General features: G+C 40.0%; 2 protein-coding genes across 4 annotated transcripts in view; one reads left to right on the top strand and one right to left on the bottom strand.

Moving 5' to 3' along the window:
- Window positions 1–6,094: 6,094 nt before the first annotated feature.
- alg2 (ALG2 alpha-1,3/1,6-mannosyltransferase) overlaps window positions 6,095–24,871 on the bottom strand; it is a 68,083-nt gene continuing 49,306 nt past the window's right edge. The window contains exons 1-6 of one of the 3 annotated variants that reach the window (XM_051956988.1): window positions 21,252–21,357; window positions 21,028–21,141; window positions 9,945–10,116; window positions 9,693–9,830; window positions 9,171–9,338; window positions 6,095–7,546 (exon numbers count right to left, since the gene is read on the bottom strand). In XM_051956988.1, the coding sequence (XP_051812948.1) occupies window positions 6,806–7,546; window positions 9,171–9,338; window positions 9,693–9,830; window positions 9,945–10,116; window positions 21,028–21,050 (1,242 nt within the window). In that variant the 5' untranslated portion in view covers window positions 21,051–21,141; window positions 21,252–21,357 and the 3' untranslated portion in view covers window positions 6,095–6,805. Of the gene's footprint in view, window positions 7,547–9,170; window positions 9,339–9,692; window positions 9,831–9,944; window positions 10,117–11,597; window positions 11,757–21,027; window positions 21,142–21,251; window positions 21,358–24,871 lie in introns of those variants that run through there. The other 2 variants (XM_051956987.1, XM_022192989.2) reach the window with 2 other exon arrangements.
- On the top strand, window positions 12,003–17,491 carry sec61b (SEC61 translocon subunit beta). The gene is made up of 4 exons (XM_022192990.2): window positions 12,003–12,165; window positions 13,066–13,163; window positions 14,753–14,857; window positions 16,665–17,491. The coding sequence occupies exons 1-4, from the start codon at window positions 12,163–12,165 to the stop codon at window positions 16,750–16,752; spliced, it is 294 nt and encodes a 97-aa protein (XP_022048682.1). The 5' UTR covers window positions 12,003–12,162; the 3' UTR covers window positions 16,753–17,491.

Genomic DNA, 24,871 nt, shown 5'->3' on the forward strand with positions numbered 1-24,871 from the left:
ATCACTGCCACTCAGACACACCGTGATCTCAATAACCACCCCACCACAGGGCAGAAGGAGAGGGGAGGTGGGGGAGGACGGGAGGGAAGGGACGTGGAATCTTCTCCCACAACTTTGAGGGTAAAAACTGTTTCTTTAAACAGCGAGGAAGCCAGGAGGAGACGGAAAAGACACCTCAGACACCGTCTTTCTGCGGTAAAGTGGGACACATTTCCTCCGAATGCAGCCTGATGAGTGTTTACTGCTGTGTTTTTGTTTGTGCCTCTTTGCCTCCCTTACGGGCTCCACAGGACCTTTTTATCATCTGGCCTAGCAGGGCCCCTAAATCACTGCAGCAACTCCCTCCTCATCATCTGCTCTTAATACCTCCACATGTGGAAACGCCGCACGAACACACAAACACTTCCGCTTTCATTCTTGGCCCATTAGCATTTTGCATTGTTAAAACTGTCAGTGATTTGTGGGCTTCATTTGTATTAGTGCATACTCTGTATATCATGGATGCAAATTTAACCATTTTTTTCAATCCGACAGTGTCTCCTAAAGGGTTTCAAAAGCCAAATTTGTCAATTCTAATATACAGCATACAACAGAAGTGTTTATAGATGCAGAATCACTTTCTAAAAACGTATCACGGCTTGATAATTGCATTACTTGTGAGTTCAACTTGTCAGGAGGGGTTCAGTTTTGAGATCTTGCAGTTAAAGGCCATAGTTTGGACTATCAATTAATTTCCCCTTACGTTATCGAGATTGGCTGCACAGTGGAGTTGTGGTTAGCACTTTCGTCTTGCAGCAAGAAGATCCCTGGTTCAAATCCCGGGGTGGGCCGGGGATCTTTCTGCATGGAGTTTGCATGTTCTCCCTGTGCATGCATGGGTTTTCTCCGGCTTCCTCCCACAGTCCAAAAATATGCTGAGGTTAATTGATTATTCTAAAATTCCCCGTAGGTGTGAATGTGAGTGTGATTGTTTGTCTGTATATGTAGCCCTGTGACAGACTGGTGACCTGTCCAGGGTCGCCGAGTCAGCTGGGATAGGCTCCAGCACCCCCCGCGACCCGAGTGAGGATAAAGTGGTGTATAGAGAATGGATGGATGGATGATCAAGATTCCATGGTAGTAAAAAGACAGGTTACTGTGTGCATGTTATTCATATAGTTCTTAAAGGTTGTTCTGGTCAAAGAGTAAAACACATTTTTCAAACTTATCCCTGGGGTTATTTTTTCCTAACCTCTAAATTTTTAACCTAGCACCTTACCAAGTGCTAGATCCATTCAGAGGAAAGCTACCGTTAACAGGCCTGACTGATAGATTAATCTAACTACAGAGGGTACTCAGTTGGGTTAACTATTAGAGTAAGAGAGATAGATGTCTGCATGTTGGCAGTTAGAAGCTAGGTGACTTTCCTCGACACCAGCTTAAGTTGTTCTGCAGAACCTAAGCCTCAAAACGAAGAGCCGGTCCAGTGACCCTTTCATCGGGGTAACACTGCCACGAGTCAACAAAGCGTAGTGGATTCGGTTGTAAAGACAACTTTAGAGACTACACTGAAAATACAAGACCCAAAGCAGAAACTTAACACAGCAAAAGTGAATTTAAACAGCAGAACTGTTTCAGTTTGGGATCTATGAGTTGTCCGTCTGCATTTCTGCATCATGGCTCCACGGGGATCAGAACTGAAAAAAGAACCGAAAAATGTGACTCTGAGACTTCACAAAGACGGAAAAGAACACAGGGTGATCAAGTAAGTGTCAGCAGAAACACAGTAGTAGCAGTAATCAGGAGGTACAGAAGGAGCTATAGTAGCACTAATCATGGCTGCAGGGGTTACCAATGAAAAACAGAGTAAAGAACACTTCCTAGTTTCAATCTTTGTCGATGCCAACCAAGAAAAAAAAGCATGCTTGTTTTTGGCAAAAAAAACGCAGGATGATAGCCTAGCCGCGCGAGACAACCCACGGCAACGAATTTAATTCTCTGCCAGGGTGGGTCCAGTTACCCTCCATAAGGCTGGAGGCTGGATGCTCCTAAAACTGGCCGGACCAATCACCATGAAGTGTAGAGTCAGAAGGCGGGCATAACTAAGTGACGACAGAGGCGCGACGATTCTGACAGAAACAACCGGCGCACAATAAACAGTTATCTTTCGACTCGGCTTTGGCCACAGCCCTTAAAGATTTGAAGCTAAAATTCAACTTGAAAGATAAACAAAGGACGGCACTGAAGTGTTTCATTGAGAAGAAAGACGTATTTGGACTTATGCCGACAGAATATGGCAAATCCTTAATATACCAGTTGGCTCCTCTGGTTGGGAAGCTAATGGGACTTAGCTACAATCCGCCGGCGCTCTAGGAACTCTGTCAGCCTATTCGTTGCGCTGATTGGTTGTATACCTACCCAATTGCTGCAGAGTGATTTGAAAGACAACCTTTTAGCCCGTCTCCCTCCCTGTCGAGCGGCCCTAGACCCTTGTGCCTTCAGAATTCAGAACATGGGTCTGGCGCGGCTAGGCTAGCAGGATGAAACTTTGCTAAAAAAAATATTCAGACTGATGAATGATGGGAGCATATTCTTTGTTCAGATCAGATAAAGATAAATTAGTTGGGCTCAGATGGAGTCCAGCATGTTTGGTGTGAACCTGACCAGTACTACCACAGTGAATGCATGGTCCTGATAGTGAAACGTGGAGGTGGAAGTGTGATGATATGAGGCTGCATGGGTGCAAAAAATTTGGTATTCCCCCATGCCAAGAAGGATTCAGTATGAAAATTACCCATATTGACAATAGACATGCGACACATTTCCTAAGACACTCACGCTACGTTAGCATATTGTTGTCTTTCGTACACTCTTTTTTACTGTATTTATCCAGTTGTAGGTCTTCAGTTTAGTCCTGAGGTTTGTTTTGGTTTAAATTCAAAAACAAATTGCTTAAAATGGGCAGCACGTTATCTTATTTGGAATAATATTCATCTATTTCACTGATTATCAACCACAAATTGAGCAGCGACAGATCAAACAACCAACAAAAAAAACAAATCAAAAGTCAGGTGTTTCAAACTAGTACATCCAACCGGTCCTGAATATTAAATTAAAATATAAAAACACTTTATTCTATTTGCAATCATCAGGCTCACATATAGACATTGACTCGAGCTGCATCACTGTGATATTCCATACGCCAGACCGTAGAATCTATTTTAAATTAAACCGTAGCCACTGGCACTAATTGGACCTATAGGGACAAATAACTTGGAGTTCTGAAAAACAAGTGCTTTCACTGTCGGTTTCTGTGCTTTTCAGCTTTGGAAATTGACTCTGAAGAAACGTCTGAATCAATGTGAGGTATGGGAACTGAAAACTCGATGCAGGTGAAGCACACAACTTAAACAAATCGAAGTAAATGACAAAAAATATCGCAGACTGAGGCTCACCTGAGTCTGCCTAAAGTTATCATTACAGGAGAGCACATATCAGAAGAACAAGTTTGGGTTTGTGGATCATGTTTTGCGATACGACACGTGGTCCAAACAGGTAGATTTTCAGAGTAATTTTGCAAAGAAAACAATTACACACTGTAATAAAAATGAACATTCAGCTGGAATTTCTTGAACAAATTCCTTATTTTTGCAATTCTATTAAATTACAGAGATATTTTGTAGTAAAACCACAGAATTAACATTTTAATATATTAAATGTACCAAAACAGATCAAAACTGTAATTAACATCACATCAAAAATCTATATTTTTACAAATATTAATTTGGTTTTGTACAATATTTGACTTTTAAATAACCATTTTTCAATTTTTACTGCATTTAAATCTGCAAAAATATTAACATTTTATTTTTAAATTTTTGCTGTATTTCACCAAAAATATAATTCTACAGATATTTTCTGGTATTTTCTCAGTTTTTAAATGTTACATTATTTAATCTTTTTCTAAAGTGTTGTTTTTTTTGCACCCTCACTGCCAGCTTTTATTTTTTTACATTTTTTTGTGCAGTTCTAATTTAATGCATGATCCCAAGCCTTCAAGAATTTGCACTTTTAATCCTCCTCATTGTTACACGTTTTGATTTCATGTCCACCCTGTTCTAATTTCCCAGGTTTTTGCAATAAATATAAATAACTTCTCTGCTCAAGTGAAGGAATAAATCGAGGGAAAGAAATCACAGTTTGCTGCTTTTTTCTCTTCAGTGTGTGTCCACAGCAGAGATCATTTTGGGATGGGAATCAAGAAGCTGAGATGATTTTTACGTGACTATTTTCTCTTCTAAGGACTTCATTCTTTTTGACACCTAAAAATATTGCAGTTTTATTTCAGTAATCTTCTTAGTTCATGCCACAGCGTCTTTCAGCTGAGGTCAAACAGCGACGGTGTTCTGAAGAAGACCAGAATCTGCAAGCAGCAACATCAAAGTGCCTCAAATCAGGGTCAACAACAACAAATACAACGTGGCTCCGTCTCTGCAGGAGATTCTGAGGCGCCGCCTGGAGGCTTTTCTGCAGCAGGAGTTTAAATCCGACCTGGTGAACTTCACCAACGAGCGTTTGGCCACGTTCGTTTGAGCCGTTTGCAAACAGGTGGGTGAGAGTGACTCAGTGGAGCAGCGTTAGATCTATAAACAGTCAGAAAATACAGAGGCGACTGAAGGAAAATAATTCAGTATTTATCACTTAACATGTCTCTACAGCAAAAATGCAAAACATTTGACAGTCTGTCACACTTGATCTACAAGGCTAAACATCTGCTGCTGCACAAAAAGCATCAACTGCAAAAAATAAAGGCGAGCAGTGACTAAAACATTCTATGAATTCACCGTATCCTCTGGAAAACATGGAGAAATCCACAGAGCGTCCTGTGCATGAGCACCTTTGTGCTGCTGGACTGGTGTTGCGTGAATCAGTCGAAGCTATTGTGTGTTTTTTTACCCCAACTGCAGTGTACAAACAACACATTTATTTAAGAACACAGAACTGCATTTCACTCGAAAAAATGATTAAAAAGAGCATTTCCCACCACTTAATTAAAAGCGTGGTTGCAAAATATATATAAGAAAGTAAGATTTATGGGAAGATTTTAGTTCAGAACAAAAACCAGAACCACACAAAATAAAATCTATCAGCCTGCTGCCGCATTTTTGTTCCATCTGCAGCTGTTTTTATCAACATCTGACTCGAGTCGCTGCAGTTTGAGGAATTTTTTTTGACATTTTACCATTTTTAACAGAACACATGTTGCTCAGAAGTTTGGCTCTGGTCCAGTCTGGTTGGTTTAAAAAAAAGCTCTGTATGATCCGAAGTTAATCTAGCTTAACTTAAATGTTTGCAACTATTTAAGTTACAAACATTATTCTGGGTTGGGTTGGCATGAAAATGTTGCATCAACTAAATATTGTGTGTAATTTAAAGTGAACTTTCTGCATTAGTCAAATTAAAACTAAAGTGAAGTTAAGGTAACTTATAAGTAGCTTGATAACTTAATTTTTCCTTCAATTTTAGCTCAGGATTTCAAGTCTTCATACATACCTTAACATGTTTGGACAATTTCAGATATTTAATAATGGTAATCAAAATAAAACTTGTAATTGTAGTGAAAAAATAACAATTTTCCTAACTTAGTGTGGTTAAAAATAATTTCAAATGTTGTCATAATTCAGTAAGAATGACGTAAACTAGCCAAAACACTATTTTTCAGAGTGTGGATCAGAATTGCATACTCTACCTTTAACCAAAACACACCATCTGCAGATTAACTGACATGAAGAAAATCATTTTTACATCTCTATTTTGATGCTTCAACTCTAATTTTTCCAGACTACAAATTAAACTCTTCATGTTACGATGCTGCAAGGAGCGGCGGGTGAAAACAGAAACTTAAGATCTTGTATTCTGCTTCTGTCAAACTGCCTTTATAATGAGCAAAATAAAACTCTTTCTGCTGCTGTTTCGTCTGTTTCACTGAACAACCCGATCTGTCCGCAGCATTAACAATGTTCCTCCATGCTCACCCACAAAATCCTCAGCTATTAAAGGCCAAAAAAATAAACCCAAAACTTGCGAACAAAGCAAACCCACCAACTCAGTAAACTATGTTTGCTCGTGTTTATTAAGACTTCAGGAATGTCAATAAGAGCATTTCTATACAGTAGGAAGGCTGAGGAGGCCAGACACAATGACCTTCTGCTATTCTCCTCGTTGATAATGACCCAGACAGAGGCGCACTGCCCATCAGCCAGACCTCTAATAAAGCCAAACACTCTCTATCATCTGCTAATAACCTCCACGCGGCGGCAGGAGTCATGGACAGGCCAGCGTCTTCTGAATGCGACGAGGGGAACAAAGCTCTGGGCGGACAGGAAGTAGTGGAAAGCATCCCGCCCATCGATCTGAGAGTGTGATAACTACATTCCTGGTCTTCGTCCCCAAAACACACAAAGACAAAGACTACTGTTGTGAAAACACACACACACAGTGCAGAGCATTTCACTCTAACAATCAATCCTTTTCATTTGCGCGGCTCCTGGTTGCCACGTGCACACTTGCAGGGGGAGTTATTTTTTCCAGAGATAGGACAGGTAAACTCGTTACTCTTTTCTTAATTGGTACAGAGATTCCGTCCTTTTTTCCCCCCTCGCAGCAACCCCTCCAGGGGAATGCTGATTAATTGTTCTCTAAGTCCTCATAATACCCCCCTACATCCCTGCACATAAACACATACATCCTCTGTTAGGAGAATCCAGTCAGTTTCAAAGTTCAGCAGAGGATCGTTCTTCACGCTGCCTCTCCTGCAGCCTTCACATCACTGGCTCAGTGTGACAACGTAGCCGTACAGCTGGTCTGAAAAGGCCTGAAGAGAGAACTTATCTCGCACCCTCTTCCTCCCAGCTTGTCCCATGTCCCTGCGGAGGTTGGGCTGCCTCACCAGCCTCTCCATGGCCCCGGAGAAGGCCTCGGCCGTGGGCTCGCAAAGAAAACCCGTCTCCCCGTCTGCCACGCTCTCCAGGGGACCCCCAGAGTTCACCGCGATAACGGGGCAGCAGCAGTACATGGCCTCCACGGGAACTATCCCAAAATGCTCTCTGCTGGGGGTGTAGAGCACCGCGGCGCTCCCTCGAAGCAGCGCCACCTTCATGGAGTCGGAGGGGGAACGCAGAAAGGTGACACAGTCCTCCAAGTGGAGCCGCGCTGCTAGCTCTTTGAGTTCAGTGTAGTGCTGAACGTTCTCAGTAACTCGGTCGTCGTAGCCTCCCGCCACCACCAGGTGAACGCCGGCGCTCAGGCCTGCAGGGAGGCCGCTCCTCAGGGCTGCCAGAGCCTCCAGAGCCAGGCCCAAATTCTTCTTCCTCTCATATCGGTTCAGAGAGAGAAACAGGCAGGAGGTTCCCTCAGGGAGGAGCCCTTCCAGGCCTTGAGCTTCGGCGGGCGGCTGGTCAAAGGTTCTCGTGTTGAGGGAGGGATAGAGGACGTCTGTCTGGACTCCGCTCAGACTACGAAAGGTCTCCCTGAAGATGCCTGCGGTGAACTGGCTGTTTACCAGAATCTACGGGGAGGTGCAGAGAGATTAGTTCATAAGGATCTCACATATATCACAGGTGTTTTAATTCCTTATGAGTTAGAGAGCAGCCCGAGGTCTGTGATTATCCTAAAGTCTAGACTAAAATCGAAATGTCATTTCATTTCTATCAGGGCCCTGAGCTTTTACAACAGCTCGCCTGTGGAGAGTGTTTTAAATACGGTTTGTTGGAGCCGTTTCAACTCCAAATAATACACCTTGGATTTGAATTTATTCCACTACACTACAGTTTCAGTCGTTATGGAGAAGAAAACTGCTTGGAAAGAGACTCTTCAGCTCTCTAAATCACAAACAGCACAAACATCAGAGATGAATACGCTGCAGTTTTTAATAAACGTGCGGTTGCGATCTTTTGTTTTGCGTGCATTAAAGTGGACACAAAGAGTGTATTTTTGTGTTAACTGAGGGTTTGTATGAAGCGCAGCAAATAAACTAGCTTGCAACCTGCACTGCTACAAGTTTTTGTGTCTTTGTTTGCCACTAATATAAAAAATACATTTGCGAGCATACGTTTTATTTACAAATGCTGTGCAGTGTCCCATTTTAACACAGTTCGCTAATGGTTACTACTCAATCAAATAGACAAATATTTTCTGCTGCATTCGGGATGATCTGTAAGAAAATATGACATGAAAATTATCTGACACCAGCGTGTAAAAGTGCTGTTCTTAATCTGTTATTCTTCATTTTAAACATTTCTGTTCACTTAGTGATTTACGGTCAGAGCTGCTGTAAAGCATTTAATGTGCATATACATGACAGCTTTTAGGCATTACACGTAACGAGGATGGTTTAGGTGGGTTAAAAAGGCATGCTCTCTTTAGGAAGAAAAAAAAACAACACCAAAATTAAACCATTTATTCAATTCTAAAGTTGTAAAAACAGAAGAAATAATTATGGCATTTTCAACTTTTCAAGGGTCCTTGAACTGATGGTGTGTCTCGTGCAGTTCCATTAGCAAAATCACCAAATCTGAGCTGAGATTTGTGATATTTTGAGACATGTGAGCCACATCTCGTTATCATTTAAAAACTCACCCAAAAGAAACCTTTCAAACAGAAAAATAAAACAAAATTCTGCCCTTTTAAGTACAAGTGAGAAACCAGGACTGACCAACTGTCACAGGACAAAAAAACGAAAGAATATTTAACTGAACTGTGTTTACACGGCGCAGCAAGGGGGTAAGTATGGAAACAAGTTGATTTACGCTGTTGTTCTGTTTCCATAGAGGTGCAGGACTTTACATCACAGTTAAAAATGAATCCACAGTGAGCTAAAATATAACAGGAGCCAAAAAACACCAAGAAACCACCCGAGGTTCAGAGGGTAACAGAACATTAATTTAAATATGACATTATAGTTCAATTTTCCCTGTAGCTCCCTTTTAAAAAAAGTCTCTTTCCTTCCTCAGCCATTGTGCCAACTCAAGTAATCAACACCAAACTGAGTTAATTTTAAGGGAGCCAAACGGTGCGCCTGCATTGAGCATGTAAACAAAATGTTTTTTCTTGTTCGTCACATTACATTGTTTGGTTCTGTGTGAATGAAATCTATCATTCCGTACGACCTCCTACCTCCAGCTGCTACGTACCATATCAGCCATGCCCGTGGTGCGTTCCTCCATCCAGTCGATGGGAGCTCGGTAAAGCTTCTTCAGGGCCGACTTCCTCTGGGTCAGCAGCTGGTCTGGGAAGTGACAGTAGAACAGAACCTTCTTCCTGTGGCGGGACAGTCGCAGCACCGGGATGCACACCGACACCTGTGGTCATTAAAGGAAAATCTTTACAGGTTCTCCCAGAACTTAACATCTTACCCAGCAGCTGTGAAGTGTCAAACAGGGTATTTTTCAGACATGTAATACATAATATTGGTGCTTCATCAGTCTAATCAATGGATTAATTAACACTGAAAATAAGCATTAGTGTATTTGTGTGAAAGAAAAGAGCTGGGAGTGTCCGCCTCATGTTCAGGTATTCTCACAGGGTGTGACACTAAAAGGAAACTGACTGCTGCTGACAATAGAAGCTTTTCTCTGTGAGTGACAGTCAGGTATGAGAAGCACTCAAATGATCAAACAGATAACTGAGAGCTGTTACTGTGCGACAACATTCACCTGATCACAGAAGATGACGTCGTACTCCACCCCGCTGAGGAACACCAGGTAGAAAGCGACATAGATCATCCTCAGGTAGGCACACAGGGCATGCAGGTAGCCAAACACACTGGTGGGCAACCAATCGCCCACACACTCCTGATACAGTAGAAAATAATAGAAACAATGAAATTAGGGCTGTGTCTTTAAAAATAATTACCTTTTTGTATCTTTGAGGAACAATATTCTGCAGTTAGGTGTGTGCTAACGTACCACAGGCAGGTCTGGGTCCAGGGTCTCAGAGAAGCAGTGTGCTGGGTCATAGTGGGCCGTCCAGATCTGAACGCTGCATCCCTGAGACTTCAGAGCAACGGCGGCATCCACCACCAGCCGCTCAGCTCCACCAATACCAAGGTCTGGATGCAGAAACACCACCCGCACCATCCTGCACACAGGAAGGGATACAGTTAAAATAGAATTTGGCACATGTAGTCCGGCAAAGAAGATGCTAGCATGCAATTTAGATTTTAAATACAGTAAAACAAACGGAACATCACTGCATCACGTGCAATGACAGATAGACTTGGGAGCATTTACAGATGGCAAAGAGACAGTCCAAATACAGCCAGAATCAGAACTACACAGCATATATTTAAAGTAGAGTGACTGACTGTCTTAACCTTGTCCTTTTGGTTTTGTAATATAATTGAATTCACAACTTTTACCCATGAAAGGACCTAAGAACCATTTACTTAACAAAAAACTAGACCTACAATATGCAACACAAGTGAGTATTCCCTGCAAATCATCAGCTAAATGTCACCTGATTTATTGTATCACCTCTCATCAGTTTATATCTAAGTGGTAAAGTATTTCATGTAAGCAACACTTAAAAATAAATACTTTAGAAAGACAATAGAAATAGAGATGTCAATGCAGAAACTTGGTTTAATAAAATAAATAAACCCAAAATGAGCTGTAAACACCAAAACTTTTATCTGCATGTCTGCATCATGGCTCCACGTGGAAAATGACTGAACAGAGGGGCTGAAAAATCTGATTTTGTGGATTCATAAAGATGGAACAGGATGCATAGAATGCATTAACCTGCTCCAAAAATAGCTTCAGACTTGGTACAGAGAATATGAATAGAAATCAGAGTTTCTGTGAAAGGTCAGATAGAGCACAACATCAACCTCCGTGGACAGCGATCAAGAAAAAAAACTTGCTTGCATTTTGTCACTAAACTGCAAGATTAAACTTTGCTAAAAACATGAAAAGAAGTGTAATGAATGTTGAGAGCACATCATTTGGTCAAATGAGGCCAATATAAATTGGTCCCAATAAAAAAGACTACCACTGTGAATGCATAGTCCTGACAGTGAAGCACTAGTTGGGAGTGTAATGATATGGGGCTGCATGAGAGCAAAAGGTGTTGGTGAGACAATATTTATAGATGCACCAAGAACATATGGGGATAAACCAAAACTACTGGCTCACAAGAAGGTTGAAGAAGATCAATATTCAAGCACGAGAACCATCCAAAGCACAAAGTTACTCAAACGTTTCTACAGAAGAATGAATTGGTATTTCAGAGAGACATGTGGAGCAACATGACCCTACTGATGAAATTCATCAGAAATTTATTCATTTCTGTGAATTCCGTACATCTACTGCAAACCATTTTGTCTGTCAGAACGTCCATAGTAAATGTAAGATAAAGAGAACCTTTAGCTAGTTTACAATAAATTAAAAGAGGTCAAACTGATGTGCAAAGCTGCAGTGGTATGTTTACAGATATTAGCCTCAGTGGCTAATACAACCATTGGCCGGCTAAGATAGCTACAACTAGCCAACAGTCGTCTTTGTAACTGAGCAGCACAACCGCGTTTCGATACAATTTAATTAGAATACAGTTCCGTTTACCTTTGGCTCTCTTCACTACCTTCTCCAAGTTGGAAACCAGTGATTATGCTCGTCTAGCTCCCGATAACAAGTGTCAGGAAACACGACAGTTTAGACGCCACATTGGCTCAAAAAGACCGTTGAAATTAAGCCACTTGCGCTTCGTGTTTGAGCCACTATGGCGCCTGTTTCTTCCGATGAGACGCTTCCTGTGAGACACGTCTCCTTCGAAATCAAGGCGGATCATTTATCTGCCTTTGAATTTATGGGTGCTATAGTGGTGCATATATTAAATATATTACAACTAATATATTTTCTACAAATATACTATATTGAAATTACTAAAACAAGAACCTACCATTAAGTTTTAGATAATTTATTTCTGTGTTGGATGTGATCGCCGATCAGGCTTCTCCTCGGTCACCCTCGCTGGTCTTGCGATTCGCCGTCGTGTCCTTTTTAGATCCGCGTCAGCTTTGTGGGTTCCCTTCTCAAGTTTTGACCAAATCACACATCGGCTGTCTGCTGGACATCAGCGTGAAGAAGGTCTCAGGGTTTCATCTCGAATCAGGACAAATTTAACAAAATGGTAAGATTCACACAGATTCATTTCAAACTGTTACAGCTGCTAATCCTAACCGGCTCCACTGCATTCATTCAGACCTCAGTTAACGTTTTGCTATGTGTTAGCCAACATGCTAACTTAGCTCATCAGCTGTGGACGTGGCTGCTTGTCTGCAACTCAAATTGTCTCCAAACACACATTTGAAGCTGCTCCAGTAAATTATTAAGTAGTTATAAATGTTTATAAGTCCATTTGGTGGATTTTAAAGTCTTAATTGATGTTGAAAACACCACTATAGCACCCAGGAAAGGCCTGTCCATTAGTCTCTGGCATACATATACTGTACAGTTAGATCAAAGTTAAATAGTGTTGTCATCTAAAAATTCTGACTTTAGTACAATACCAGCCTAAATATTCCAATAAACTGAAACCATTGCATAACAAAAACCTAACACCAGGAAAACTTACAGAATAGTAGATGACACATAAAATTTGCTGTTGTTTTTTAGCCATTATGACAGAAAAACTTTAGTTTAAGTCAGTGGAGGATGTGAAAAGAAGCCGTAAAACAACACGAGTGAATCGCTGTACCTCAGTATGTTCATACATTTTCACATTTAACCAGAGCTGCATTAACTCTTCATTGTCATTACTCTTTATTATGTATTGTACTGGTATATCATGCCACACCAATTAGGTGGAGACTTACCACTTGGTGTCAAAAACGACACTATAAAGGCCTTCTCTATCATTTGCTAACATAAACATGCTGTGCAGTTCAGTGTCAAATGTATGTTTCATTCTTAAATCTCCTTATCTGAATAGCGCAAGTTCATTTTAGCTGTGAGCCGCAACAGACAGTAAGAAAGAAGATGTTCCTGAATTGAATTCTGCTCTTAAGTTTAAAATCTGTTGTTCTTTCAGCCTGGACCAGCAGCGAGTGCAACCAACGTCGGGGCGTCTGGCCGTTCCCCCAGCAAGACAGTGGCCCCCCGAGCAGCCGGTTCCACAGTCAGACAGAGGTACACGCTAAACTTTGACTTGTATAGACTGCCCTCATCTAAGCAGGCAGATAAAGTGGGTAAACCTATTTCACACAGGAAGATGATGAATAAAAAGCCAAGAGGGGTGTCTTTACACCTTGACCAACAGTGAAGGAAGATTTTGGACCTCTTCACTATCATGAAAATGTCAAATAAAGTGATATCTTTTGTATGAATGATATTTGTGGTGGCCCAACTACTTATTAAGACGCTTTAATCTTAATTTTCCATCGTCACCCATCTGTATGTTGCACACAAAGCAGCCCTGGAAGCCTGTCTTATATCAAACATTAAAGCTCAGCTCGTGCACACTCCCACGTGTGACCCCTGCTTGCTCATGCCATCATACTGTAAAGGGAGACTGATGGTTTTCAGACAGCCCTCCCCTGTCTGTTTTGTTTGCCCTCCGTAGATTAGAGCAGATAGATGTTGTGCCATGGGCTTAATCAGTGTGTAATCAGAAGCTGACGGTTTCCTCCCTCGCTCATTATTACCCATTACTACCAGCCTCTTCATTACCTCATTAACCTCTGTTTAATCTCATCACAGGAGCGACGCAGCCATGAATCAATGTGATCTTTCGTGTAGTTGAAATTATATTCTGCTTGTAGAATTTTTTTCTGTGATGGTTTCTGAGTAGGAGGTTCGGATTTAGTGGGTTTTAATTTGGTTTAGAGGTTTGAATTTGCAAAGTTTGTTAAACTTTGGGGTCCGTTTCACTATATTGCTTTTCATTTTTTTTCCATTGCCCTGTAAAAAAAAAAAGTTTGTTATTTCGGATTAATGCATTTTGATTATTAATAGATATACCCTTCTGGACCACAAGCAGTTTCTGGGTGTTTTATTTGCTCGTGTCCCATTTTTACTCAATTTACAATTTTCACTGCAGTATTAAAGTCTTGCACCTCTATGGAAACAGAACCATGACTAGATTTGTAGAGAACTCAGAAATCAGTTTTGTGTGGTATAACAGAGCTAGAATAATATAAAGCGTGAATCAGAAAAAGGCAAATTTAAATTAATTTGATTGCTTATTCAACAAAAATTGCAAAAATATAGAGGCCACAAGTGTTGACAACGCTGGTGAAAATGGTGGCTTGACATTGTATAAATATGAACTATTTACATTTTTAATTAGTTTCCATACACTACCTGCAGTTCAACTGAATAATTCCTGATTTTAATTTTTTTATTTTCACATCACTGTTGGTTTCAGCCAATATGACCTTTCAGTTGCTTTTTTTTTTTTTTTTTTTTTAAGAGTCTGGTTACTTCAAATGGCTTAATTTTGATAATTTTTTTAAACGAGACATGACGAATAAAGGAATTTTGACAGACTTATATCTGGTTAATTTTCTCAACTGAGCTCCATATTGCACTAGATCTAGGACCATCTGAAAGTAGAAAATCTGACAAATCTTTTTGTTTTTGCAATTTTTGACTCTGATAATTGGTATGATTTTCCTGCATTTTTAAAAAAAGAAAAACTAACATTCCTTTCAAAACCACTGGCAGGTTTTGGGGTTCAGAGGGTTAAAGGTGTTATCTTTTTATGGGTTTGTTCCCAGGAAAGCCACCAGCAGCGGCACTCGCAGCGGTGGCAGGACCACCGGATCAGCGGGCACCGGCGGCATGTGGCGCTTCTACACCGAAGACTCACCAGGCCTCAAAGTGTGAGTACAAAAGCAGCTGCTGTAAATCGGCTGCACTCGTACGCTCACAAACAAATTTAGCCTTTGACATTTCCACTCGCATCCAGTCACAGATACGAACTAATCCTCAGGATTTCCGACACTTAATGGTAGGAAATTGAGCAGACGTGACTCGGTGGTAGCCGGCTTTATGAGCCGTGGATCAGCTTCATTTAAGTGTCTATATACACACATAATTACACGTGTTAGGGAGGCGCATGTTTAGACGACTCTCAAACTTATATTCCGCCACATCCTCAGCCCTAATATTAGAGGAGGCGTCCTGTCTCCTGGCCAGAGCCGGTCACGGCTGATCAATGGTGGCGCGCTGGTTATTGAGTGCGTCTCTCCAGCAGTCGAAGGAGGGCGGACTGGCCTTACAGTGCTGAGTATCGAGTGCGTGTTTGTTCCTGCGTTAGACGCCGGCCTCAAAGCTTCATTAAAGGATCCACTCTGAAAGGTCAACTCAATTACAGCCTCCTGACAGGGGGAGGAGGGAGGGGGTCGCGGAGGAGACGGTTGGCATGGCGATGCTGCTACTTAGCGATGCGCTCCTCCGCCTCACCTCCCTCCCCCTCCTCCCCCTCCCTCCCCCCTCCACTCAGAGCCTCCTTCAGAGATGAGGGCGCCTCCTTGTTTCCAAAGCTCATCAATAAAATCAGCCTCTCCAGCGAGACTCTTACTCTGCTCGGGATTACAGCAAACGACGGGATTCTGTGTGTTAATCTGAGTGTTCCTGCACTCTAAAAAATAATGTATGGGCTCTTTTGGAGTTCCGACAACTTCAGTTATGTTCAACCGACAACCTACATTGATTCAGTGGAGTTAGCTTTTCTTAAGTGTGAAATTCTTGAGGGGAAAACTTCAGATCCTGAACTCAAAGTGAAGAAAAATGAGGTTATCAAGCCATTTTTGTTAAGTTATGTCGACTTCAATTTAGTTTTAGTTCATCTAATGTAGAAATTTCAGTTTAAATTACACAAAAAATTAAATCTATGCAACATTATTATGTCAACACCAGTCATTAAAACAATGGCTGAAACTTAAACGCTTTATCTAAATTAGCAAATTATGGATTTATCTTGCAACTAAGCATGAGTTACTTTTTAGAGTGAGCTTCAATAAAAAGCAGCTGAATTTTTCTTTTGGGTTTTTGAAGTTGTTTAACATAAAGTGAAACATTTTCAGGAACCCAATGAGATGCGTTAAAAACAAACGGGTTAAAAATAATGAATATAAAAATACAATAAATTATATTATTTTTTTAAATGCATCAAAAGTCAAAGTAAAAATAATAGCTAAAAGAAATTGAAACACAAAATATGTGTATGTGTGAAATACCTCAATATTTTTTTAGTGATATAAATTAAAAACATAAAATTAAGACAAAATGGTAAGGATTTGAAATGCATCTAAAAAACTAATGGAGTAGATTAAAGGGGAAAAATATCAAAATAAAATAATATTAATTAAAAATAGAAGCATAAAAATAGAAAACAGAAAATATATTTAAAAATAAAATAATATTTTTTAAAAATGAACATTAAAATAAAAACAAAAAAAGTTGATCTAATAAAAATTGATGGAAAAAAAAACGAAACAATAAAATACCATAATTAAATGCTACATTTAAAAACTAGAGAAAATACACTAATAAGACAAATCATTAAATAATAAAAATAGATGTGATTTCACGTCTTCAAGAACCGTCCGAAAAAATCCATTTTACTGCTGTTTCTCCTTGATGAGATAACCTGGGTGTTAATCAGTGTTTTCTTCTTATTGACAGCGGTCCGGTTCCAGTTCTGGTGATGAGTCTTCTGTTCATCGCTTCTGTCTTCATGCTCCACATCTGGGGGAAATACACTCGTTCTTAAAGCGCCTGCTGACCTCTGACCCTCGGCTTCTTAACTCTTCGGACCGGACCAAACAGCAGCCCCGTTTCCCTTCAACGCCATCACTACGACGACACACGAATTGGATTTCTGTGTCCGTTTCGACACTTAATCTGCATCAGACTTTTGGTAAACACCTCGTTGCTTCTTCCCGTCACTACCTGTTTTTTTTTTGTTTTTTTTTTTACATTCGATGGGGTGAATCGGACAAAGTAACACCAGCTTGGATCCAGCACAGGACCCGCCGGTGGACATTTTTGTTTTCAGGCCGCTTAGCAAACATTTCTCTCTTTTTTTTTTTTTTTTTTGTTAACAGCATTTGTACAAAATGTTATTGTAATATTGTACAATAAAAAAGTGATAATTAATAAGTGTGCCGGTGTGTGTGTTTTTGAAATTTAACCTCACTTTGTTTGAGTGAAATAACCCTGTTTTTGTTTATCAAGTCATCCGAAGCTGAACGAGGCTTTTGTGTGAAATATTCTCGGTGACAAGTGATGTTTTGTCACTTTTAACCTTCTGCATCCATTACCAGACTATTGACAGCTGTACATTCCTCCAAAAGTCACTTAGAAATGTTTGTTTGAACAAAAATTACAGCTTGGATGGTGCTTTTAGGGAGAGCAACAGGAATACTAAAACAGAAACCGAAATGTTAAGTGTGAAGTTTCAGTGTGATTGACAGATCGATTAATGATTAAACAAGTTTCTAAACTTACAATTTGTTTGAGGTTTTGCTTATAACTCAATAATCCTAGTAGTGTTATTTTCCCCAAAAATGCATTCGTGTTTGATCCCAAATTACTCCCATCTATGCCACATTTGGATTTATAGTGGATTTTTAGTTGACAAACGTGTTTCTTCTGGCTGGAAATTACATAAATAAGTGACTAAAGACAGACGGGCATTGTGTTAATGATAGATTAAAAATGTTTTTATGTCATTTTTATCCAAAATGATCCAATCAGTGTCATTTTACACTACATCAGTCAGACAGTCGTTCTTGTTGGAGTATGAATAATTTTCATTAAAACTGTTCAAAGAAATGCGTAGAAATAGTTAAAGTTCCTCATTACCATCTCTAACACAGTTATGTCTTATCACTTGTTTGTGTCATTTTCAGCCAGAAGAAACTTTGCTGTCAAATAGCACGGCAACATAGATTGTGTCCATTTAATATAGATGTACCCACAAACAAAGTGACCTTGCACTGAGCCAGGCATGTATTATGCATGTGTATGTTATGTACAGATACCGAATCGCGTGACCTAAATATGCAGCGGGGGACGAGAATTGATGGGACTCGGAAACACCCCCAAAATTTAATCAATTGTTCCTTGAATGATTTCTGACAGATAAGTCCCGATAAGTCCATAGTTGTGGATTTGTAGCAGGATTGCAACCGTGATCATCAGCAGGCAGCTGATGTAGTGTTCGCTTGTTGTCATAGTTACAGTGACGCCATGTCACCATCTTGCAATGATACAGAAATCTTGAACGAATCCGTGGATCCAGACTATAAGCTGCATCGTTGCCAAAATCTAATCACTTGGTCCTTGTGTCATTTCTGGCCTTCCTTGAAAATTTCATCCAAATCCTTTAGTCTGTTTTTGAGTAATGTTGCTAACATACAGACAGACAGACAAACCAACACAGATTGTCATACAACCGTGTTGCTTGCCTCGGTGGAGTAACAAGCAAAGCACTCAGAGAGTCCAGTACTCCACCAAGGCTGCTCAGCTATAAATCCGCAGCGGTTTCTTTGTAGTAGGATCGCAGTCACGTGATCGTTAGCAGGCAGCCGACGTAGTGCCACTACCTGCCATTGATACAGAAAATTTTAACGTGGATCCAGACTATAAGCCGCATCACTGCCAAAATCTAATCACTTGGTCCTTGTGTCATTTCTGACCTTTCCTGAAAATGTCATCCAAGTCCGTTGGTCTGTTTCTGAGTAATGCTGCTAACAGACAGACAGACAGACCAAGGCAGATCGCCACATAACTCCGCCTCCTTGGTGGAGTAACTAGAAGCCAAAATCTGGCACACAGTATGGATAATTCGGAGCTGAACTCTACAATGTGTTTGATTCGTGCCATCGTCTATATCTGCATGTTGGTTTTAACACGGTATCACAGCACATACGTCGCCTACAGTGTGTTACAGCGTCGTGTAGCATCAGAAGAACAGCCCAGACTTGTACTGATGAAATACAGCAGCTTCTTTAAATTGAACTTTGACTGGATGAAAGTTAAGTTCTCAGTCTGCATTCCTCTACAGAGGCTCAGACGCAACAATCTGTAGCAGCCCAGGGCTTCGTTATCAGCACTTACGCTGGAGCTTTTTCTCTCTAATAGCAGACAGAAAAAAACACCAGAAGGCAAACAACAGGCAGGATTCAGAAATCATAATGGAGACCTATTAACTGTGTGAGAGTTACAATCTGCTGTCAATGAGCATCAAACTCAAAGAAAAACATCCTTTAAGATGGGCCGTCTTACTGTATTTTCTATAAACTTGATTTTCTGTTTGTGCTGATGTGACTGAGGCAGCAGATTTACAAAATGACATGAATATTGTGTACATTTTAAAGATACGAGAGTGACTGGAAAAAATTGAAATCCTAAATTTACATCAACAACCTGGCTTTTAATTATTAGAAGAAAAAATGTGTTATTTATTCATATTATTTGCAGTATTTTAATTACTTTTTGTTAACTATTTATCCCATTTTCTTTATTTTTTAATGTTTTAATGTCTTTAGTCCAATTTTCTTGTCGTATAATTTTGTAACTTATCTCATTTTTATGTTCTGTATTTCTACTTATTTAATCTAGTTATTTAATCCAGTTTTTACTGTGATGGTTTTTTTTTCACATTTTGCCTTTGTTCTTGTTTTCAATATTGTTTTGTTATTTATATCTTATTTTTGGGTTTTGACCTTGTTTTGTAATTATTTAAATTTATGTTTTTCTTTTTTGCCTTGTTTTTATTATTTTATCTTACCAATTTTTCATCTAGTTTTAACTCCTATTTTCGTTCTTTCATCTTTATTTGTCTTGTTTTTATTATTTTATTGGATACATTTTTATTTTATTTTTAGGTTTTCTCTGTTCAATATATTTTATTCAGTTTTTTAAAAATCTACTTCTTGTTTTTTTTAGGTTTTGTCTTTTTCAGATTTTTTCTTCTTTTTATATATTGTTTGATTATTTTTGAGTTTTGTCCTTGTAATTAATTCAATTTACGTTTTTCATTTTAGCTGTTAATCTTGTTTTTATTATTTTATGTTATCAATTTTTAAAACAATTTTGAATCTAGTTTTATTTATTTCACTTTATCAGTTTTAACATAATTTTTCATTTTTTCATTTTTTAAATTTTTTTATCTGTCTTGAAAAAAAAATCAAAATTATTTAGTTTCTTATTTTTAATCCTGGTATATTTTTATGATTTAATCTATTTTAATTCTTTTGTCAATATAGTTTTTTTTACCTGGTATTTTGATTTTTTTTAATGTTTTGTCTCTTTCACCTACTTTCTAAGATGATTTATATTATTTTATTAATGTTTTGTCACTTTAAACTATTTTATCCATTTAATTCCATGGAGTTCTAATCTTGCTTTGTCTCATTATCAGCTGGTAAATCATCCGTGAAGCACTTCCAGCTGCACTAACCTGCATGAAAAGTGCTCGACAATTTATATTTTTTGACTCATAAACCGATATTTAACTTTTCTTGTGTAGATCTCTCCCAAATTTGCTCCACCTGGATTTTAAAATGTATTGTTTTTCTCTGTTCTCCTGAGGGGGGCGCTGCAGACTATTTTCTGAGCATCACTGGCTCAGCAGACACTAACGTAAAGCTGCTCTCTGTCTGGGAGGGGCGTGAACACATCCTCTGAGTGGTCATTTATTTGTTTTAATCTAATCATTTTAATACTTTGGTGTATCAGAGCGACGACAACACAATCGCTGTCTGATCGTCACAAACACACTCTGCCGTGTGGAGTCGATTCTGCCGAGATGAATGAAACACAAGTGATGATTTCTGGTTTGATTAGGTGTGTTCAGAGGATTTCTTTTATTTCCTGAGCTGTGAGCAGCTGTCTGGCTGTTTTGCAGCTGCAGAAGCTCCTCTAGCTCGGCCCGCATCACCAGATTATCTGCGCTGAATATGAAACCACCAGCTGGCGTGGCTTGTACAAGTGTGTGCGTGTGTGTGTGTGTGTGTGTGTGTGTGTGTGTGTCTTGTACCTTGTGTTAAACGTAGCATTCATGTCCTGTTCATTAATTCATTCTGTTGCTATGGCTCTGCTTTCCGAGAGAGTGTTCGTGGCAAACCCGGCCTCTGCTGTCACATCAGCCTCCCTGCACACACACAGAAGAAAGAGGGGAAAAAAATAACACTGAGACACAAACTCCACGGCCCAATTCACGGTGGCACAACACGACAGCCAGCCAGAATAATTCAACGTAACCATTAAAAATGAAGGAGCTGCGGTCCCCCGGCGCTCAGCAGGCGAACAGGCCCGGGCAGGACGAGCAGCCGTGACCCTCCTCGTCGCTGCAACCTGTAGTTCCAAACTGCTCTTGACACCGTCTGCACAAGCCGGCTCAGTGTTTCAGTCAAAGCTGCTTTAATTTCCTCATCGCTGCTACTGGAGTCTTTCTTTTTTTAAACAACAAATCAATAATGCCCGGAAATCACTCCAGTCTGTTTAGATATGTGCTCTGGATTTGCTTTTCAAACGCAGTTAGGCCCAAAATCTCTTATATCCACACCAACTTGATCAATAGGTTTGTTTTATGGTTGGAAATGGCATAAACAAGTGACAAAAGACAGTTAAACGTCGTGTTAGAGATGAAAAAACGTAGTTATTTCTGTTTCTGACATTTCACTAAAAGTGTCATTTCCAAAATTGTTCTTGAAATTGTTGCATCTCTTAGATAAAATGTTACCTCAGTATCATTCAGAATGGTCCTGGAAATTTCTTCCATGTTCTAGAGCCTTCTATTACACTATAAACTGAAAACAGCAGATCCAGTAGTTCTCTAGTCAGTTTCAAGTGCTCATTGAGGACCTTCAGTTTCACATTGTTGCTGCTCACAAGAGGTTTAAAGTCTGTAAAGTCATGTCAGAGTGTTTTTAAGGTCCAGTGTCCACAGTTTGAAGCATGATCATAAAGTCTAAATAGTTCCACACTGTGAAACATGTCAAAGAGCTGCTCGGAAGACAGATGTGAGCTCTGCACTGGAAGAACGGTAGAGGACAAGAAGAATCCAAGGATCAGCACCAAGAGCATCCTGATGAATGTGAGCACTTCTGGTAGCAACATGTCCATCAGACACTCCAGCAGACCAAGAACAAGGCTGGTCTCCATGGATCAGACCAAGGAGGACTCCACTTCTCCAAGACAGACACACTAAAGCTCAGCTGGACCTGCAGCACTTCTCTACTAACTTACTGCTCAATTACAAGTCATGTCTGAAAGAAACGGCATCATGAGAAAAGAGGAAACATTGAGATCGTGGTGAAGAGAAAGCAATGAGAAGATGTTGGAGCGGCCCAGCCAGAGTCCAGATCTGAATCCATCTAGAATCTGTGGAGGAAGTGAAGAGCAGAGTGATGGAGAGGAAGCCTTCAAAGAGCTGGAGATGGACACTTGGAGGAACTAAATCCCGGTGGAAACATGGAGAAACACTGTTAGACACGAGAACTACTGTTAGACTGATGTTTGACACTGATTACTGAGAGAAAAGTATGACTAATTTAGGACAAAAATGCATCAAATTTAGCATTACCATCTCTAACACAACATTGTACTGTCTTTTGTCACTTGTTTATGTCATTTCCAGCCAGAACAAACTTGTTGGTCAAACAAAATGTGACATAAATATGAATTTTGTACAAAATTAAAATGTCTTTGGTCTTGTAAAAAGCCCAGGAGGATGATTTTATGAATCCAAGTCTCTAAAAACTGTTATGAAACACTGCATATCCTTGTTTGAACAGGAACTCTTGAGTGAATTTTTATTACCTTTGCAGATAGGATTGGTAGCAAGATAACCATTTCCACTGCAACAACACTGCTGCAGAGGAAGATCAGTAAAGAAAACAAAAGCAGTCCTGCATCTGTCACGGCAACTTTTACATGCGTCTACATGCATGTACACACGTGGACAAAATTGTTGGTACCCCTCAGTTAAAGAAGGAAAAACCCACAATTCTCACTGAAATCACTTGAAACTCACAAAAGTAACAATATATAAAAATTTATTGAAAATTAAATAATCAAAAACAGCCATTACTTTTGAATTGTTGATTAACATAATTATTTAAAAAAACAAACTAATGAAACAGGCCTGGACAAAAATGATGGTACCTCTATAAAAGATTGAAAACTATTTGACCAGAGTGACATGATTAACTCAGGTGTGTCATTTAATTGACATCACAGGTGTTTCCAAACTCATAATCAGTCAGTCTGCCTATTTAAAGGGAGACAAGTAGTCACCCTGCTGTTTGGTGAAAAGGTGTGTACCACACTGAACATGGACAACAGAAAGCGAAGGAGAGAATTGTCCCAGGACATCCGAAAAAAAAATTATAGACAAACATCTTAAAGGCAAAGGCTATAAGACCATCTCTAAACAGCTTGAAGTTCCTGTGACAACAGTGGCTCATATTATTCAGAAGTTCAAGACCCACGGGACAGTAGCCAACCTCCCTGGACGTGGCCGCAAGAGGAAAATTGATGACAAATTGAAGAGACGGATCGTTGGAATTGTATCCAAAGAGCCCAGAGCAACCTCCAAAGAAATTAAAGGTGAACTCCAAGGCCAAAGTACATCAGTGTCAGATCGCACCATTCGTCGTTGTTTGAGCCAAAGTGGACTTCATGGGAGACGACCAAGGAGGACACCACTGCTGAAAGAAACTCATAAAAAAGCGAGACTGGAATTTGCAAAAATGCATGTTGACAAGCCACAAAGCTTCTGGGAGAATGTCCTTTGGACAGATGAGACCAAACTGGAGCTTTTTGGTAAGGCACATCAACTCTATGTTCATAGACTCAAAAACCAAGCATACGAAGAAAAGAACACTGTCCCTACGGTGAAACATGGAGGAGGCTCAGTAATGTTTTGAGGCTGCTTTGCTGCATCTGGCACAGGGTGTCTTGAAAGTGTGCAAGGTACGATGAAATCTGAAGACTATCAAGGCATTCTGGAGAGAAATGTGCTGCCTAGTGTCAGAAAGCTTGGTCTCAGTCGCAGGTCATGGGTCTTCCAACAGGACAACGATCCAAAACACACAGCCAAAAACACCCAAGAATGGCTGAGAGAAAAGCGTTGGACTATTCTAAAGTGGCCTTCTATGAGCCCAGATCTCAATCCCATTGAACATATGTGGAAGGAGCTGAAACATGCCATTTGGAGAAGACACCCATCAAACCTGAGACAACTGGAGCTGTTTGCTCATGAGGAGTGGGCCAAAATACCTGTTGACAGCTGCAGAACGCTCATTGACAAATACAGAAATCGTTTAATTGCAGTGATTGCCTCAAAAGGTTGTGCAACAAAATATTAAGTTATGGGTACCATCATTTTTGTCCAGCCCTATTTCATTAGTTTGTTTTTTTAAATAATTATGTTAATCAACAATTCAAAAGTGATGGCTGATTTTGATTATTTAATTTTCAATAAATTTTTATTTATTGTTACTTTTGTGAGTTTCAAGTGATTTCAGTGAGAATTGTGGGTTTTTCCTTCTTTAACTGAGGGGTACCAACAATTTTGTCCACGTGTGTAAGAGCTACAAGGGAAGCCAGTAAATCTTCCTGAGCGTGAACAACATGTGAGGCGACGTTTGTCTTGTGGAAAGAAAGAAGCAGGAGGACAGAGAAAGAACAGAACAAGCAGCTTTCTTCTTCTCTTTTCACCAGAAACCCACATCCTGTGGAGAAACCGCACGCTTTTACAGGGGAGGGTCCCTCGCACAGACAGAGGTGAGCAGCCACTTGTACACACCGTTGTAAATAGGTCGAATGTGCTTTCTGTTCTACATGACACAAGCTCCTCTGTGGTTCAGCATCGAGGT

This window comes from Acanthochromis polyacanthus, chromosome 12 (genome assembly GCF_021347895.1).
Source record: "Acanthochromis polyacanthus isolate Apoly-LR-REF ecotype Palm Island chromosome 12, KAUST_Apoly_ChrSc, whole genome shotgun sequence".
Classification (NCBI taxonomy): Eukaryota; Metazoa; Chordata; class Actinopteri; family Pomacentridae; genus Acanthochromis; species Acanthochromis polyacanthus.